The 15,635-nt window shown below is 46.2% G+C and overlaps 9 protein-coding genes across 9 annotated transcripts; 6 read left to right on the top strand and 3 right to left on the bottom strand.

Annotated features, from left to right (window-relative positions):
• Positions 1-2,109: 2,109 nt before the first annotated feature.
• On the bottom strand, positions 2,110-2,841 carry TRUGW13939_00895 (uncharacterized protein; the record flags this gene model as incomplete). The annotated part of the gene is made up of 1 exon (XM_035484101.1): positions 2,110-2,841. One exon carries the CDS (start codon positions 2,839-2,841, stop codon positions 2,110-2,112), a length of 732 nt encoding a protein of 243 aa, XP_035339994.1.
• A 1,081-nt stretch (positions 2,842-3,922) lies between these two features.
• Positions 3,923-4,609, top strand: TRUGW13939_00894 (uncharacterized protein; the record flags this gene model as incomplete). Its single annotated transcript, XM_035484100.1, has 1 exon — positions 3,923-4,609. One exon carries the CDS (start codon positions 3,923-3,925, stop codon positions 4,607-4,609), a length of 687 nt encoding a protein of 228 aa, XP_035339993.1.
• Positions 4,610-5,351: 742 nt separating this feature from the next.
• Positions 5,352-6,098, bottom strand: TRUGW13939_00893 (uncharacterized protein; the record flags this gene model as incomplete). Its single annotated transcript, XM_035484099.1, has 1 exon — positions 5,352-6,098. One exon carries the CDS (start codon positions 6,096-6,098, stop codon positions 5,352-5,354), a length of 747 nt encoding a protein of 248 aa, XP_035339992.1.
• A 1,026-nt stretch (positions 6,099-7,124) lies between these two features.
• TRUGW13939_00892 (uncharacterized protein) lies at positions 7,125-7,448 on the top strand (the record flags this gene model as incomplete). Its single annotated transcript, XM_035484098.1, has 1 exon — positions 7,125-7,448. The coding sequence occupies one exon, from the start codon at positions 7,125-7,127 to the stop codon at positions 7,446-7,448; it is 324 nt and encodes a 107-aa protein (XP_035339991.1).
• Positions 7,449-7,516: 68 nt separating this feature from the next.
• On the top strand, positions 7,517-8,091 carry TRUGW13939_00891 (uncharacterized protein; the record flags this gene model as incomplete). Its single annotated transcript, XM_035484097.1, has 2 exons — positions 7,517-7,731; positions 7,797-8,091. 2 exons carry the CDS (start codon positions 7,517-7,519, stop codon positions 8,089-8,091), a joined length of 510 nt encoding a protein of 169 aa, XP_035339990.1.
• A 2,710-nt stretch (positions 8,092-10,801) lies between these two features.
• Positions 10,802-11,951, top strand: TRUGW13939_00890 (uncharacterized protein; the record flags this gene model as incomplete). The annotated part of the gene is made up of 4 exons (XM_035484096.1): positions 10,802-10,835; positions 10,894-11,270; positions 11,329-11,829; positions 11,889-11,951. 4 exons carry the CDS (start codon positions 10,802-10,804, stop codon positions 11,949-11,951), a joined length of 975 nt encoding a protein of 324 aa, XP_035339989.1.
• Positions 11,952-12,238: 287 nt separating this feature from the next.
• Positions 12,239-13,355, top strand: TRUGW13939_00889 (uncharacterized protein; the record flags this gene model as incomplete). Its single annotated transcript, XM_035484095.1, has 4 exons — positions 12,239-12,439; positions 12,501-12,640; positions 12,700-13,044; positions 13,097-13,355. The coding sequence occupies 4 exons, from the start codon at positions 12,239-12,241 to the stop codon at positions 13,353-13,355; spliced, it is 945 nt and encodes a 314-aa protein (XP_035339988.1).
• A 170-nt stretch (positions 13,356-13,525) lies between these two features.
• TRUGW13939_00888 (uncharacterized protein) lies at positions 13,526-14,401 on the bottom strand (the record flags this gene model as incomplete). Its single annotated transcript, XM_035484094.1, has 1 exon — positions 13,526-14,401. The coding sequence occupies one exon, from the start codon at positions 14,399-14,401 to the stop codon at positions 13,526-13,528; it is 876 nt and encodes a 291-aa protein (XP_035339987.1).
• Positions 14,402-14,768: 367 nt separating this feature from the next.
• Positions 14,769-15,596, top strand: TRUGW13939_00887 (uncharacterized protein; the record flags this gene model as incomplete). Its single annotated transcript, XM_035484093.1, has 1 exon — positions 14,769-15,596. One exon carries the CDS (start codon positions 14,769-14,771, stop codon positions 15,594-15,596), a length of 828 nt encoding a protein of 275 aa, XP_035339986.1.
• Between the last annotated feature and the right edge of the window lie 39 nt (positions 15,597-15,635).

Below are 15,635 nucleotides of genomic sequence, written 5' to 3'. Positions count from 1 at the left end.
CCCGTTTTCTGTGTAAGTCTAGAGTTGACACTGATGCCGTTATTTCACTTTCGGTAACACATCATCTGTAGTCGGAAATACCCTTCTTCAAACGGATGGTCAGTATGAGTGGCACAAATCTACTCATGAAACCGCTGCCTAAGCAGGTAACCGAATTGACATACAGAGCCATTGTTGACCGCTAGGTCGAACCTCATTGCCAGCTACTGAGCGAGTCAATGCGCTAGTGCAAATGGAAACTGAGAGGCTGCTTCAGGCCGGTTCCCCGAGTGATGCTTTACTTCCAGCAGTTAGAGGGGACCTAGGTCTCCAGCCACATACATATGCTGAAATTTGTGAAGGCCCCTCTGGCTCGCTCAGCCTCTAAGACAACGGGTGATGTGAAGAAATCATGATTGGCGACTACCAGATGGATGTGAGATTCCTATCTAACTAAAAGCGAAGATTTCACTAACACACCTTGAGGCCAGCATCCTGTCTACAATGTTAAATCGCGACCAAGACGGGATTGCGTCCGCCTTCCTAGAATCCTTGACGTGATCATTGGACTCGACAGACAAAGGATCAAAACAGGTCCTCGCAACATACGCCATCACGGAAGATATACCTGGTGAAGCATTCAAAGCGATTCTCCAGTTTGCGAACGATATCTCATGTTTCATACCCGTCCTCAATTACGCGCGCTGCTGGTCTAGAAAGGCTTTTGTATACCACTTCAATGAGCCTAATCCCTGGGATGGTCCCTGTAAGGGGTATTCAACTCATATCCTTGATGTTGCCTATCTATTCTAGAACTATAACGAGGTATTGTCAGAGCCTCAGCGTTCAGTTGGGATTCAGTTTGCCCATGACTTGATTGCGTTCTCTAATGAACGTGCACCGTGGCCGAAATTTAAATGGGAGACCAAGGAATTGTTTGCTCGAGTGTATGGCGGGCGAAGTACAGATACCTCCGGTCAGGTTGCAATTGTTCTGGCACCAAATTCCCGTACAGAGCGCAGTGGAGCAGTGTTAAATCTGACCCGGAATATCCCAGCGGATGACTTGTCAAGGGCTTGGGGGGTCTTCATGGTCGGCCATTGAGAGAATTTCAAAGTGATAAGAGAAAAATACATAGGTGAATCAAGTTGAAAATGTTCTCTGGGTCATAATGGTTCTATCCAATGTATGCCGCGAGCATTGCTTCACAACTAATTTCCGCCCTTAATCTGGGCCAGTACATCTCAATTGCTCCTTGTGTGCTTCTTTGAGCGCCTAGAGTTATTATAATCCACTAGTATTTTCTATATAGAAAAGCCAATATCTTTCTATGGATATCGTGTCTCCCTCCAACCGACCCACATGGTCGTGCGGGCCCTCCACATCCCTTGCCCTAATATCAGAGAGGATATATTAATTTTAAGATAGTAGCTATATATCTGAAGCTTTTTAGGTTTATATAATAAGGAGAACCTAAGAATTTTTTAATATGCTTTTTAACGGAACTTGTATGCTGAAATGAAGAAATTATAGTTTGTAGAGTGATATATATGCTGTGAAATGTGACGAGTCAATTCCAAGGCACTAAGAGTACTCTGCAACGAGAAAACCAAAAATGGGAAAGAAAACATTTGAAGAGAGAAGGAGAAAAGGGAGAGGAGCTTGCAGGCTTTTATATAATGGTTCCTTCCAGATGTCCTGTGGCAAACTAATCCTTTCCCAGCTCCGCCATGAGGTTATTCCCAACGTAGTATAAAGCATAGCCTCGTCACTTATCAAGGTAAGGTGATGACCCAAACCGCGCCAGGTAAGATGACATTGGAAGGACCACGCGTATATATGTAGTCCTGACATTGCCCCTCATTTGTGAAGTACATGAATTATGCATCAATTGATGTTTCCTCCCATAGGTTGCCTAGATTTCAAAAAAACACAGCATTACATGTAAAACCATCATTTCCTAAAATTTATTTCGTCTATTTTCTGACAATAGATTCTATGAAGCGTTCCCCTTTCAATTCCACTCGCCTCTATTCAATCGCCTAGACCCTATGCCCTCACTCAGCATACTAGCCGGTATAGAGATTGAAAGGATTGTAAAACTGCACACTTCTGTATTAGAGGGAAACGCTAGACTCGAATAAAATTCATGCTTCCTGGCCTCATAACCTTTATAACCTTGAAGCAATCCATGATCTGTTTCTCAAAGCTAACAAGCACCTCCAGATTGCCATTTGGAAGCCGCGGAAGTACAATGGGATATCTTCGAGTTCGCAGCTTCGGCAATCTCACTGCATCACAAAAACCGATCTCATGGCCCCAATCCAAACCGTACACATCTTCGTCTGCCCAAGACACGATGGAGATGTTTGTATCTTTTGGACCAAACTTGAGACTTGTGATGTCTTTCTGTGCCACTAAGAATTGAACAACATCCCTCATGCTTTGTGCGTTCACATGCGATATCGCTTCTCGTATAGCCCCGGAGACCCTTGCTAGTGCCGAGAGGAAAAGCTCATTGTCATTGCACAATGCGATATTGACAAGATCTTCCTCTTTCGCTGTTGCCAATGATACACCAAAGGCAGCCCCCATGAAGTTAGTTGCTAAAGGTGGTACATAGCTACGGCGACAATTGACCGGAATTCGAATAGCATGCATGCTGTGTTGGGGTGGCTTGTTTATAGAAATAGAAGACGTATGAACCGACAGTTCTGTAGATACGATAGAGCTCCATAAAATGGCCGTCAGAATATCCCCCTTTGAAACCCACCTTATTCCATTGATGGGGAAAAGCTTGGCTACTGCTGCCTTTAGAAGATTCAATTGCTGGTCCGAGAACGTGAATATTGATGTGACCATGTCAGTCGCGCCCCCTTTTCCTTAATCCCCGCCGTAAGAATTGGTTCTCTTATAATGCAGTAGATCAGGAAGATCAGTTGGGACTTCTGTGCATACTTCCCAAAAAGCACTTCGATCTAGCTAGCTTTTTGTCGCATAAACGGGCCCTGGTCTGCCAATTCGACAATGGGAGGACCATATTTTGAGAAGAATGCCTAGTCCAGTGATGTCTGTTGTCGAGTGATGGATTTTGACGCATAAAAAATAACCCGTTTGCGCCAGACATAGATGTGCGCGAAAAACTGGTTGCGCATCCTCGTTCCTTGAGTTGGTATTGATTGAGAATTCGATGACCTTGCATAAAGATGCCGGATCATAATTTCCCAGTTTCGATGCAGTGTAGTCCATACTTGTTGATAAATCGGTGAAAGAAAAGAGATCATCTAGAGTCTGATAGGGCTTGCTGAGTGCCACCGAACCTTTTGGTGAACTCCTGTCCACGACTCCACATACGAGGTACGGGACCTCTGTTAAGGTATCCGCAAGCCCATCCCTGAGGATTCGTGGAACTTGTGGACTTGAAGTAGAAGAGCAGAGAACCTGGGTTATGTAAGATCGAGGCATCATCCATTCAATAGGAGAAAGCAGATCCATATATCCTGGCTCGCTGGATGACATGGTCAATTCTTCGTGTATTACCCCGAAATCTTGTCACTGAAGGATGAATCGTTCGCACCAAAGGTGACGACGATACGCAATTTAATAAAACAACGAATACCTTGACGACACCATAAGAAGCGCAAATTTCCCACATTCCTAATACCAATCTGTCTAGCCCAGTACAGTCGAGAGGGTTCTAAAAAGGAGGGGCATGCTTGGGTTGTAAAAATACGTTAGTTAATTATTAATCCTTGCCGAGATCCCGAAGCTTGACGCCCACCTCAAGGCGAGTTGTAGGAGTGCTCTCCGGTCGAAACCACACACTCTGGACGGCTTGTTATATCCCTGAAAGCCCAAGTTCTTAGCGCATGACTTCTTCACCCGATACTGCCCTTTTTCTGCGTCATCAACGTAGCCGTACTGGATGCGTCACCTGCAGGTAATGACAGGCCCAGGCACCATTCCTATTCCACTTCCACTTACTTATGCCACTAGAATCCGTCGTGTCAAATGCGACGAGAATAAGCCTTCCTGCAAACGTTGCACCTCAACGGGTCGCCGGTGCGATGGTTACGCCAACCCTAAACAGCCATCTCCGGCCGGATACTGGCTGGTAGGAGCTGGACAAGCTCGGCCAGAATGTGAACAAAAATCCAGAGCTTCATTCCAATTCTACTACGAAGTATTCGCACCCATTTTGTCTCCGCTTGGAACGAACAAGTTTTGGGGTACGATCGTTCCAGAAGCTTGCAGTGCTCACGAAAGCATTAAACACTTGGTGATAGCTACCTCAAACCTCAGACCATTGCCTTTTCTCAACCAGGCCCAAAGAGATATCATGTTCCTTGTCCATTACACAAAAGCACTACGGCTTTTGCGTGATACCCGGGATGCTAGTGTTGTCGTCATCCTCATTGGTTGCATCCTTCTAGCAATTTGTGATGAGATCCAGCAGCAAACGTTTGGTTCAAGTCCGCATATATTGTTTGGTCAGAAAATCCTGACCAGCCATCTCAACGGGTCTGGGGATTCCCAACGGCTTTACGCAATTGATGAGATCTCTTTGGTCTTTTCCCGCTTGAGTGCGCCTCGGAGGTTCGAAGACACCCAACAGATCGCATCAATGTAGCCTGTCTGCAGACCGTCTGATGTTATGTATGGAAGCCTCCTTGGTCTGTAGCGGTAATTTTTTTATTTTTTTTTTCAACTTTGCTTCTTCCAATTTAGTCATTGTAAAAGTCAGATCAATTGGTTTGAAATGCCCTGTCTTCTATGAGAAGTATCAAATGGATTGATGGTCCCTGGGATATGAGTTCTATGAGCAAATGCTAGAGTGGGGGGGTTTGGGGGTTTGGTCTTCGCCGACACCGCCGACACCATAAGAATGGAGCGAGGCCAAGATCTGCACATATGTGGGCAGCCAGTAGAGGCATCCGGCGGCTCGGGCGATGAATGGCAAGAAATGAAGACAGATAAGATACTCCACAACTGCAAAGGCGGAGAGCCTCGTATCAGCAGAGATGTCAGGGTGGATTACTGAATTTTCTATTATCACTTAGGTTCATTACCGAGTTCAAAGTGTTAAGCCAATTTGTTCAAATACCTGACGAAACCATAAACTTCCGCCTAAAAAGTTCGGCCATTCAATTTCTTAAAAAAAATTACACGTGCTAGATGGTTCCTTTGAAACTATCTCTTCCGTATACCCTAGGGTTGATAGATTGTTTCTTTAGGATTTGATGAACATGGGTTTTGTATTGGATGAAAAAACAAAAAAACAAACTGTCGAATATATGAGATTCAAAGACCTTATTTCAAACTCATTTAGGGGTTTAAAAGTTGAGCTGCTAAATAACCCCTTTAGTAGGGCCTCACCAAGGGACAGGCCCCTCAGTGGCCGCAAAGCTTCCGTGCTGTCCGTCCGCAGAGGCGTCGGTAATCAGGCGGCACGCTTCCAAGGCTCCGCCAGCTGGGTCTCCTCCTTCGTTGTGGAAACCATTGAGATTTGTTTGTCGAAACCCTGGATCAACCAAATTCACTTTGAAGCCAGACTTTCTCAGCTGCTTTGCATACAGGAGTCCGATCATGTTCACAGCTGCTTTGGAAGTGGAATAGGCTTTGAAATCATAGCCGTAATAGGGTGAGAATGGAAGCGTTGTCAAAGTCAATGATCCCAGGCCAGAAGACATAAAAAGAAGTCGTGGACACCCCGCCTTGGTCAGAAGAGGAACAAATGCCTCCGTCACACACGTCGCACCAATAGTATTCGTTTCCAGTATTTTGCGGAACTCGGCGCGAGGAGTGGATTCTGTCACAAACATGATACCAGCATTGTTGAAAAGAACATCCAACCGGTGGTATTTGCTTTCAATAAGGTTGACAGCAGCGTTGATCGACTCGTCGGATATAACGTCCAACTGCACAGCTTCAATGCTTGTATTATTGGCTATTTTTGTCACATTCGAGGCTGCAGCTTGACCTTTAACTATATCGCGAGAGCCGATAATAATCCGGTAGTTAGATTGCTCGGCAGCGAGCTTTTTCACGCATTCATATCCGAGGCCTTGATTTGCACCCGTGATGAGGACTATTGTTTCCGGATCAAGTATCGGGGACATGATGATGGAAATGAGATGGAGTGTGTGTGAAAATGCGATAAGTTCAACAGGATCTCGAGCAAATATTGATGTAAGCTCTTAGATTACTGGCAGAGAAAGTATGAATAATTTCTCGTGGGACCTCGGGGCCTTTTTGGAACTGGAGCGTCGTAAGGTTTTGCGAAAAAAGATCAATTATATTTACGGGTTTAGGGACTATATCCCCTAACGCCGAATACTGACATGGTTCATAAAATAATCTCAAATTGCATGTAACTATTCGGTCACTGTCGGTCTTGTGGATTGCAAGTGGCTATTATCAGAGGCTGTATACACCGGTTACATCTCTCCGATTGGTCTGCTCGCTTACTAGCACCAACCTAATGGAATAGTGGGGAACCTTTACTCTTACTACCCCCTAGAGATACCTATGATATCTATAGGTTCGGCGGATTAGGAGTTATCTGGAAATTGTATAATATATAGTTCGATCTAAAAGGGCCGATCACTTTAGAATTCTGGCCCGACCATCGTCGTCAACGAGGCTGGGATTAGAAACCCGCAACATGACGCCAAGAAATGTTCTATCAAATAATACCTGCACTCATCCAATGCGGTTGTGCTAATACTGAATGAGTTCAGAAACAGACCTGGAGAGATCGGCTTTTTAATTTTTCTTTCTTTTTTTTTTTTTTTGAAAGATAGCGGCTTTAGGCAGGCACTGTTCTTTCTCGCTCGCATCTCGAACGATTTAGCAAACTCATTCTATCTATCCTTTCCGTTAGTATTTTACTAGTAATAGATAACTCTTCTTAGTATATATATGAGAGAGATAATTGAACGTAAATGATGTAACACGCAGACACCCGGACTTACGAGGACTTACGAATCCCCTTATGCCCGAACTCTGGTTCAACTGGCGCCGTATAAAGTCGCAGGGTCGCTTCATCTAGTCAGTGGAAAGCCTTTCAAGTTATGCTCACACGATTAAAGCCTTCACTTTTCTCTGCATCCCCTGTCATCCGACGTTCAATATTCCTGGCCAACATGAGCGGATTTGGCTTTACTACCAAAGGCCACGACGTCATCACCGCCTTCGAAAATCAGGTGGTGGGAAAGACATTTGCGATTACTGGGCCTAGCGAGGGGGGAATTGGCAGCCAAATTGCCATTGATCTCGCGAGGGCTTCCCTATCTCGCCTGATACTTTTTGGTCGGTCAGTCGGGCGTGCGCAAAGTGTCATCGACGCCATCAATTCCTCATCCCAAACGCCGGTGAAAATCTCGTTTGTTGAGGTGATGCTGGACTCTCTTGCCAGTGTTCAGAAGCTGCACGAGAAGTCATTTCGAACCCGGAAATTAAATCTATAGATGGAGTCGTGAACAATGCAGGCGTCATGTCCTTGCCAAATTAAACAACCAGTGCCAACGGTCTTGAAATGCAGCTTGCCGTCAACCACCTAAGCCACTTCCTGCTTACGAATTTGTTGATGCCTAAAATTTTGGCCGCTGAACACCCTCGGGTTGTGAATCTCAGCAGCTATGGCCACCGCATGTCTGCTTTCCGTTTTGATGACCCCCTCTGGTCTGGCGGAGCGACCTATGACCGCCTCTATGCCTATGCACAAAGAAAACTACCAACATACTCTTTTCAGTTTCTCTCAACGCTAAATTGTGGCAGAAATACCAACTAAGATCATACGCTATTGACCCGGGCAGTGTCGCTACAAAGCTTGCAAGGCATATAGATTCGGAAGGGTGGAAGACTAGGCTTAAGTACTTTTCCAAACATAGTATTACCCGTCCTGAACGTAAGTTTCCTGAGCAAGGCGCTGGGGCCCCATTACGTGCGTTGCTGGATCCTAGTTTGGTTACCGAAGCAGGGGTGTATTTGACCGATACCGAGCTTACAACTAATGCAGAGGTAATCAAGCCATATGCAACCGTTCCCGAGGATGCCGAGAGGCTGTGGAGATTCTCGGAAGAAGTGGTTGGCCAGAGCTTCACTTATTAGAATTTTCCTGTGTGTACTTGTCCTTAAACAAGACTTTTGACTACATTAATTTTACTGTAATCATTTGCGTGAAATTTCATAAGTCCCTTGAAGATTACTAATATTAAGTCTTTATAGAATGTGTTCATTCTTTTTTATAAATATTATAACATAGTATATAACTTTATATTTCTTTATCAAAGCATATTCACCGAAACCAATAGCCGGTACCCATGATGCGGAGACACCATATGGGATATTGGCGACGGAAAACAGGGAGTTCTGGCGATCCGGAGCCAGGAAGCCATGACGAAGATATGATGGAAGTAAAGGAGTCTGAGCCCAACGTGTGGGTAAATGCGAACACATAGCCATTGCTGGACGAGCCTTTCTGTGGGACGGAATGAGACTGCTCCTCGCATCCAAGCGGCTACGCGAAAAGGAATGAAACGGGGTATTCTCGAAGATAAAAATGCGTAGTTCAGTAGTGGCATTAGCTTCAATGTTCGTTTTTGAGTTGCAGTTTGGATGCTTGGCAGCTTCTCAAAGGGAAATATATATATATATATATGTATATATAAAAGTACAAAACACACCAGATGACAACCGTCGCCATGCCTGTCACCAACGTTGCCCACCCGGATCCATATACTTACCACACCGACTTCGACTCGTACCATGAGTGAGTGAGTACAGATACAATTTAAGTGTAGCACTCTCTAACTTGGCCCAGGACGGAGGCCCCATTTCTCGAAATGCATTGCTAAAGACAATATATATGGGGCAAACAGACATGGAGAGGGGCGACACATGTTGACTGTCATTGAGAATGTATCGAGAAGGTCAAAAAAAAATAAAGGACCTGCTTTTTGCTGCAATTCGTGCATTTTCCTGGATAAAGGCTAACCTTGGACTTCGCTTTAGGACTGCTTTCGGTCCTGCTAGTCATCTTCTTGCCATCACGAGCAGTCTAGATATTGTTGCGGGTTGATCTCATCCAGCAAAAAAACTGAATGATTGGAGCTGGAAAAAAGTTCCCCTATTTCTTCCTGATTCCTAAATCTGAAGGCCGGACGCATTATTGAACTCACGTGCAGCGTCGCTCAACACATCGCAACCAAGAAGGCTCTGTTGATATTTAGCATCTCCCTAGTTACATTTGCAATGTCCTGTCCATTGACTCAGGCAGCTTTGATCAGATTTGATCGCGTTCAATTTGCTCGCTTCCATCACACAGGTGATAGAAATCACGACTCTGTACGGCTCCGAGGACGTTTGTTTCGGTCCTCTCCTTCCGCAACGTTTCATAAAGCCTTAAAATGTCACTAATCATCGCACGCCATTCCGTTGCAGAATTTGGAAGTACTCGGTGACTTTGTGCCGTCGTCAAGAGCTGTCCTAATACAGAACCATCTTCGACTGCCATTGCCGCCCCCTGCGCTTGGTATGGCAAAGTAGGATGGCAAGCATCCCCTAGTAATGCCACAGTACCCTGGTCACAGTCAGGTTGGACCCAAGGAACATCATAGTATCTGATCAACAAATTACCCACCTTTGTCCATCTCTGGAGTTCCTCATGGTGACAGAGCTTCCATTTCAAAGCTCTGCGGAGGCAAGAAATCATGGTCTGAAGTCTGTCACTGTATTAGTACATATAGCATGATGGGCTTTCATTAATCGTACGCGGGATCCCATCCTTCAAAATTGCTTCGCATCTCTTCCAAATCCCCCTCTGACGTTCGTGACCCTTGTGGCAGGTCATCTGGACAACTGCGATCTGTCAGTCTAGCGCTTTGCCAACATATACGGTTAAACCACTTACAGCAAGACTAGATTGAATTCTGATTTGTTCCTAACAAGGTAAAAAAACAACATGTTTCTCGGGCCCCATCCAGACCTGAACATCAGATGCCTCTACAAGTTTCTCAACCCCTCGGTCGTTTAAAGCAATGAGCTTTTGGAGCGAAAACGTGCCACGATACGCCAAATCCCCAAAGTCAGCCTAACGTAGAAAGACGGCGGGCATTGCAGAGCCTCATCACAAAGCTGACGGGTGCTCCACGCAAGTAAGCGGCACAGGTGGTATTACATCGAGGGGCAACAGACAAGTGATCTCCTTGTTTTTCGCAATACTAACTCTACGGGTCGTCGTGCTAGTAAAACCCTCTAATAGGAGCCGATCATGGAGAAACAGGATGATGGTACTAAGAGACCTTTCCAGAAGCGTTTCATGCCGCTTTCGACAATCCCTGTAACTGCGGACCACCACGAGTGAGTTGCGAAGCTCGATTCGTTGCCTTTCGACAGCGCACGGAGTTGTAGAACCGCACAAGCTGGAACTTAGGGACCACACTATATTCTTTTCTGAGTTCCACGAACAGTAAAAAGTCAAGAATAGTCATCCTTCAATATTATACGCTGTATCCCTGCGAAACACTTATAGACTCTGTCGGGTATTACACAAGGGGGTGGATTGCCCACCGATTTTGTAACAGAAAAAATAGTTTTAGCGAAGTGTGTATAGTATCCCTCAATTCATGTATTATTCCAATCTCCAAGTCTCCGATCCATCCGATTTCGGCTACCTCTCTCCTCAACACAAAGTGGGGTGTCAATCTAAGTGCTACATGGGGTATTTATATTAGTGCCAATCAACCCATATGGCAAAGCCGAGTCGATTAACCACATGCACATATCGAACAAATATCCCGCTATATCATCAACATTGAAGATGGCAGAATTTGCAGACAATGTTGCCTTTATCGGTACAGTTTTCTCTTACCTTAGGAACTCCCCAGGATGTTTATACTAAATCTCACTTAGGCCTCGGCGCCATGGGGTACGCCATGGCAAAGAACATCCGTAAAAAGATGTCGCCAGCAGGAACACTGTACATTTTTGATATTTTTCGCAGTGCGTGCGAACGATTCTACGATGAGATGCAAGCCTGTGGCCCGACTGTAATCGCAGACTCGCCTAGGGAGGCAGCTGAATTATCCAGCACTGTGGTTTCCATTGTCCCTGGAGCGGACGAAGTGCGCCAGGTGTTTCTCGACACTGCGACTGGAGTTATCGCCGCGCGTAGCAATCCTGAGCGGCTGATTTTTGAATGCAGTACCATTGATTCCCAATCTACTCAGGCAGTTGGAGAGGCGCTCCTGGTCCGGGGAACGGGGATATATGTCGATACCCCTGTCTCCGTATGTTTAACGAGAGTCTGTATTGAGCACCGTACTAATCAATATATCATAATTATAGGGTGGAGTTCCTGGTGCAGAGTCTGGAACACTATCCTTCTTAATCGGGCACAGCAAACCCTCCGATACAAACCCTATCTCCCATCGTCTAGAGAAGGTTGCGTCCATGATGGGCGATCCAAAGAAATTCTTCTATTGCGGAAAGCTAGGTGCCGGACTGGCAGCTAAAATCAGTAACAACTATCTATCCTGTTCTGTTTTGCTGGCCGTTGCGGAGGCCATGGCTATTGGGACTAGATCGGGCATCGACGAGAAACTCCTGCACCAGGTGATACACCATTCGACTGGGCAAAACTTCATGGCCGACAATGTCCAGCCCGTTCCGGGGGTTGTGCCCGATGCACCCAGTAGCAATAATTATAGATTGGGGTTCAAGACGCAAATGATGATTAAAGACCTCGGCTTGGCTGTGCAGGCTGGGTATGCGACGGGGATTGAACCTACTATTGCAGAGGCTGCTCTTCGCGTGTACGAGAAGGCAGCTGTCGATCCGCGGTGCATTGTAAGCATCTTACCCTGTGCAACTAACTCGAGAGACTGACGAGAATGACCGCCATATAGGATCGCGACGGATCGTCGGTTTATCTTCACATTACAGACCCTCCCCAAAAACCTACTGAATAATTAGTAGACCAATTTAAATTTTGCAAGGGCATATCGTTACTGTAGATAGTGATCAGTCAATTGAGATAAGCCAGTGAATCACTGAAAAGAGCCTTTGTTGTACTGCGAAATGAATAGACAAAAATAAGGATCAATAAACTTCCAAATAGCTGGGTGGGGTGCGCTATAGCGCCAGCTCGATTTTGTCCTCCACCACATTACCCCCCAATACTACATCCCTCGCCGATTGAATTTTACCAACTGTTCTCCGCTCTGTTTAAACCAAAGAAATAGAAGTACCACCTCCCATGGCTGATTCCCAAATTAATCTCCCCGTCACGGATGCATATGTTCAGGTCCAGCTCCTCAACGGAGGCAGCATGACAGCCGAATACCATAAGCTTCACCAGGGAGAACTAGCGGAACAATTTCGGTTGTATAATTGGGCCTTTTATATATATCACCCAACATCTCAACGTCATATTATCTGGGATTTGGGCCTAACTTCGGTGTGTCTGCTTCCTTACGATGAATCTGGCTAGATACAAAAATTTATTGATAGTTAGAAAGGTCCCAAACGATTACCCTCCAGCGATCGGAAATGGGGTATTGAAAGAAGCCCAATTCAAAGGTCCACGTCAGTCGATTGCAGAGCAAATTGAACGCCGAAACGGGATCACAGCGGAGCAAATCGATACTATTCTGCTTAGGTGGGTATTAAACCCATGCTTCCATTAGCTACTAACGGAGCTCTTATTTCAATTGTTAGTCACGCGCATTTCGATCACTGTCGCCCAGTGCAGCAGACATTCCCCAATGCAACCGCCTTCTTTGGCCCCGGCACGTCGAAATATTGCTCTCCGGGCCACTTCGCGGATTCATCCTCCATATGGGATGGACGGTTCTTTGACCCGGAACAAGCAACTGAGCATTGGGAGACGTTACAGGGCCCATGGGTGCCTTTCGGGCCATTTTCCCATGCGATAGACTTCCTTGGTGATGGGAGCTTTTGGATTATTCAAGCTCCTGGCCATATGCCAGGTAACCTGTGCGCCTGTATTAGGCTGGAAAATGGCGAGTGGGTTATGTTAGGTTCTGATTGCTGTCACTCACGGTGTGTACTGATTGATTACGTTTACTAAAAATCTAGACTAATCTTGATACAGAGCGTTGCTCGATGGCACTAAGGAGTTTGCTAGTTTCAAGCTTCCCGATGGATCTACGTTCTGTCTCCACGTGGACGTCTCCGCTGCAAAGGATACTCTGGCACGAATGAGATCAATAGAGAGTCTGGGAGTTCATGTTGCCCTGGCCCATGACACTACTTGGATGGAGGAGGAGAATGACCCAGTTTTGCTATCTTTGCTAGATGTGGACTTCTTGTCGGAGATGCGTGCTGCTCTGAAACAGCAAGCCCCGTTCTAGCGCGAATACTTATTCGTGCGTGTTGAGTGAACTTCCCTTTGAAGCCCTGGATATAAGCATCTAGTGTTGATTGATTCACTTGGTACTATATTCAAGAAAGGGATGTCAAGGATAGCCGAAGTACTCATATAATTCTTCTTTCGTCCATAATCAGCTACGACTGAGGAACCCTAGGAAATGTCGGTAGAACCCCAGACGTCCAAATCAAACAAAAACTCTTTAAAAGCCCCCAAACAATCCTCAGGCTTGTCAGCATAAACCTCATGCCCCGCCCCATGAATAATAACTAGCTTCGAACCTTTCACCTGTCTCGCAATCTGCAACTGTTCCTCCAAACCAGTCGCCGCGCTCTTCGCTGGAGCAAGGATTAACATCGGCACTGAGATCTCCGATAGCAAAGGGCGTGTATCCAACGACGAGAGAAATTCGGCGTATCCCGCAAGACCCTCGCTGGAATTTAGTGCAATATTCGATATCCACCAAGCTTCGTACTTGGAATCTATCGCTGAGAGTGTGCCTGGGACGCGGGCAAGATGCTCCCCCCACCCTCTAGAACCGAGTCTGCGACATGCCTCAGACCAGCTAGAATGTCCGAAAGAAAATAGTTCCAGAGCAGCAGGTGGTAGATATGTTGGGCTTGAACAGATAGTTAAACTAAACAACCGATTCGGGAATTTTGCGGCAAATGCTTCCCCTAGCATGCCGGAAGTGCTCTCTCCAATGAAGTGGACTTTCTGAAGACAGAGCTGGTCGAGAGTGTCAACGATTTCAGATAATATTGTATCAAGGTTATAGTCGTAATTGTCGCTTGGTTTTGGAGTGGATGATTTGCCATGGCCTCTAGTATCCCGTCGAATCACTCGATATGACCGAGCCAAGGACGGAATCCAATGGTACCAGAAGGCGGAATGTCGTGCAAAGCCGCCTTGGATGAGGATCGTCTCCGGTTCTACCCAGGGGTCAGTGAAGTCATCCACAATTACGTGCGTGGTCTGCTTGTTTGGGTGCTTCAGGAGACGCGAGACGGAGTTAACGGAGATTTCCATTTTCTTTCTAACGTTCGCTTTAAAGATAGAAGCGACACAACAAGATAAATTTGTGGATGTTGAGTTAGTAGCTAGCACTAGCTATGTATGTGGACGGTGCCTCCACTCCCCATATATTTGAGGGGGGGGGTAAGAGAAATACCCCATCCCTGAGCTAGTCAGGTGCATTCAGTCTAATCGGCTGTCTTGAGAGGAACATTCCTTGTGGAAATGGGGTTTCCCCCACACGACTCGTCTAGAGAAATCAAATCCCCAAGAACCCACTTAATCGTTGTTAGATTGATTGTCGATGTTCTGCCAAATAGCTATCATTTAGTCTCTTCTATACACGCCGTCGCCTGAGGTATAGCCTTTTTCACTGTCAAATATGTCTCATCCTATCGCAATCATTACTGGTGCCGCGTCTGGCATCGGCCTTGCCGTGACGAAGAGTCTCATCGCTAAGGGGTGGCGTGTGGTGATGGCCGACGTTGATGGAAAGCGAGGAAAGGAGATTGCTGCGGAATTGGGACAGAAGGTGCTGTTCTACACAACCGACGTGAGCTCATACGAACAACAGGCGAAGCTTTTCAAGGCGGCCTTCGACTGGGGCGAGAATCGCCTCGATTTCTTTGCAGCAAACGCCGGCATCGCCGACACCGAATTCCTTTACGATGCCAAAGAGCACTTCGACGTTAATGGCGTTCTCCAACCGCTCGACCTCCGGACAATAAATGTGGATCTCATAGCTGTAATACAAGGAATCTGGCTGTTTAAGCATTATGCCCGCCGAAACAAAATCCCCGGCGGGAAGGTTGTCATAACTTCCTCAGCGGCGGGACTATATGCTATGGAAACGAACCCCCTGTACACAACTGCGAAGCACGGACTTGTGGGACTAGCTCGAGGGCTGGGTCCTATATTCGCGAAGGAGAATATTCATGTCAACGCCATCTGCCCGGCGTTTGTGCCTACGGCCCTTTGCCCAGAGGAAATGTTGGACCGCTTTCCGAAGGAGCATATTACGCCCATGTCGACAGTCATCAAGGTGTATGACAAACTCATTAGCGACAGCAGCATCTATGGTCAGACGGTGGAACTGAGTCTGGACCAGCTATACTTCCGGACTAAGCCTGACTATCCGAATGAGAGCCAGCGATGGTTAGGAGAGGATTCTGCTGCTTTCTGGGAAGAGGCGTACAAGGAGCCTAAATAGTACCTTTCGTAGCTTTGTATCTACATATAAGTTTAGAAT

The sequence above is a fragment of the Talaromyces rugulosus genome, chromosome I (genome assembly GCF_013368755.1).
Source record: "Talaromyces rugulosus chromosome I, complete sequence".
NCBI classification, from domain to species: Eukaryota; Fungi; Ascomycota; class Eurotiomycetes; order Eurotiales; family Trichocomaceae; genus Talaromyces; species Talaromyces rugulosus.
Note: the sequence above shows the minus strand (reverse complement) of the source record. Positions and strands in the feature narration are given on the sequence as shown.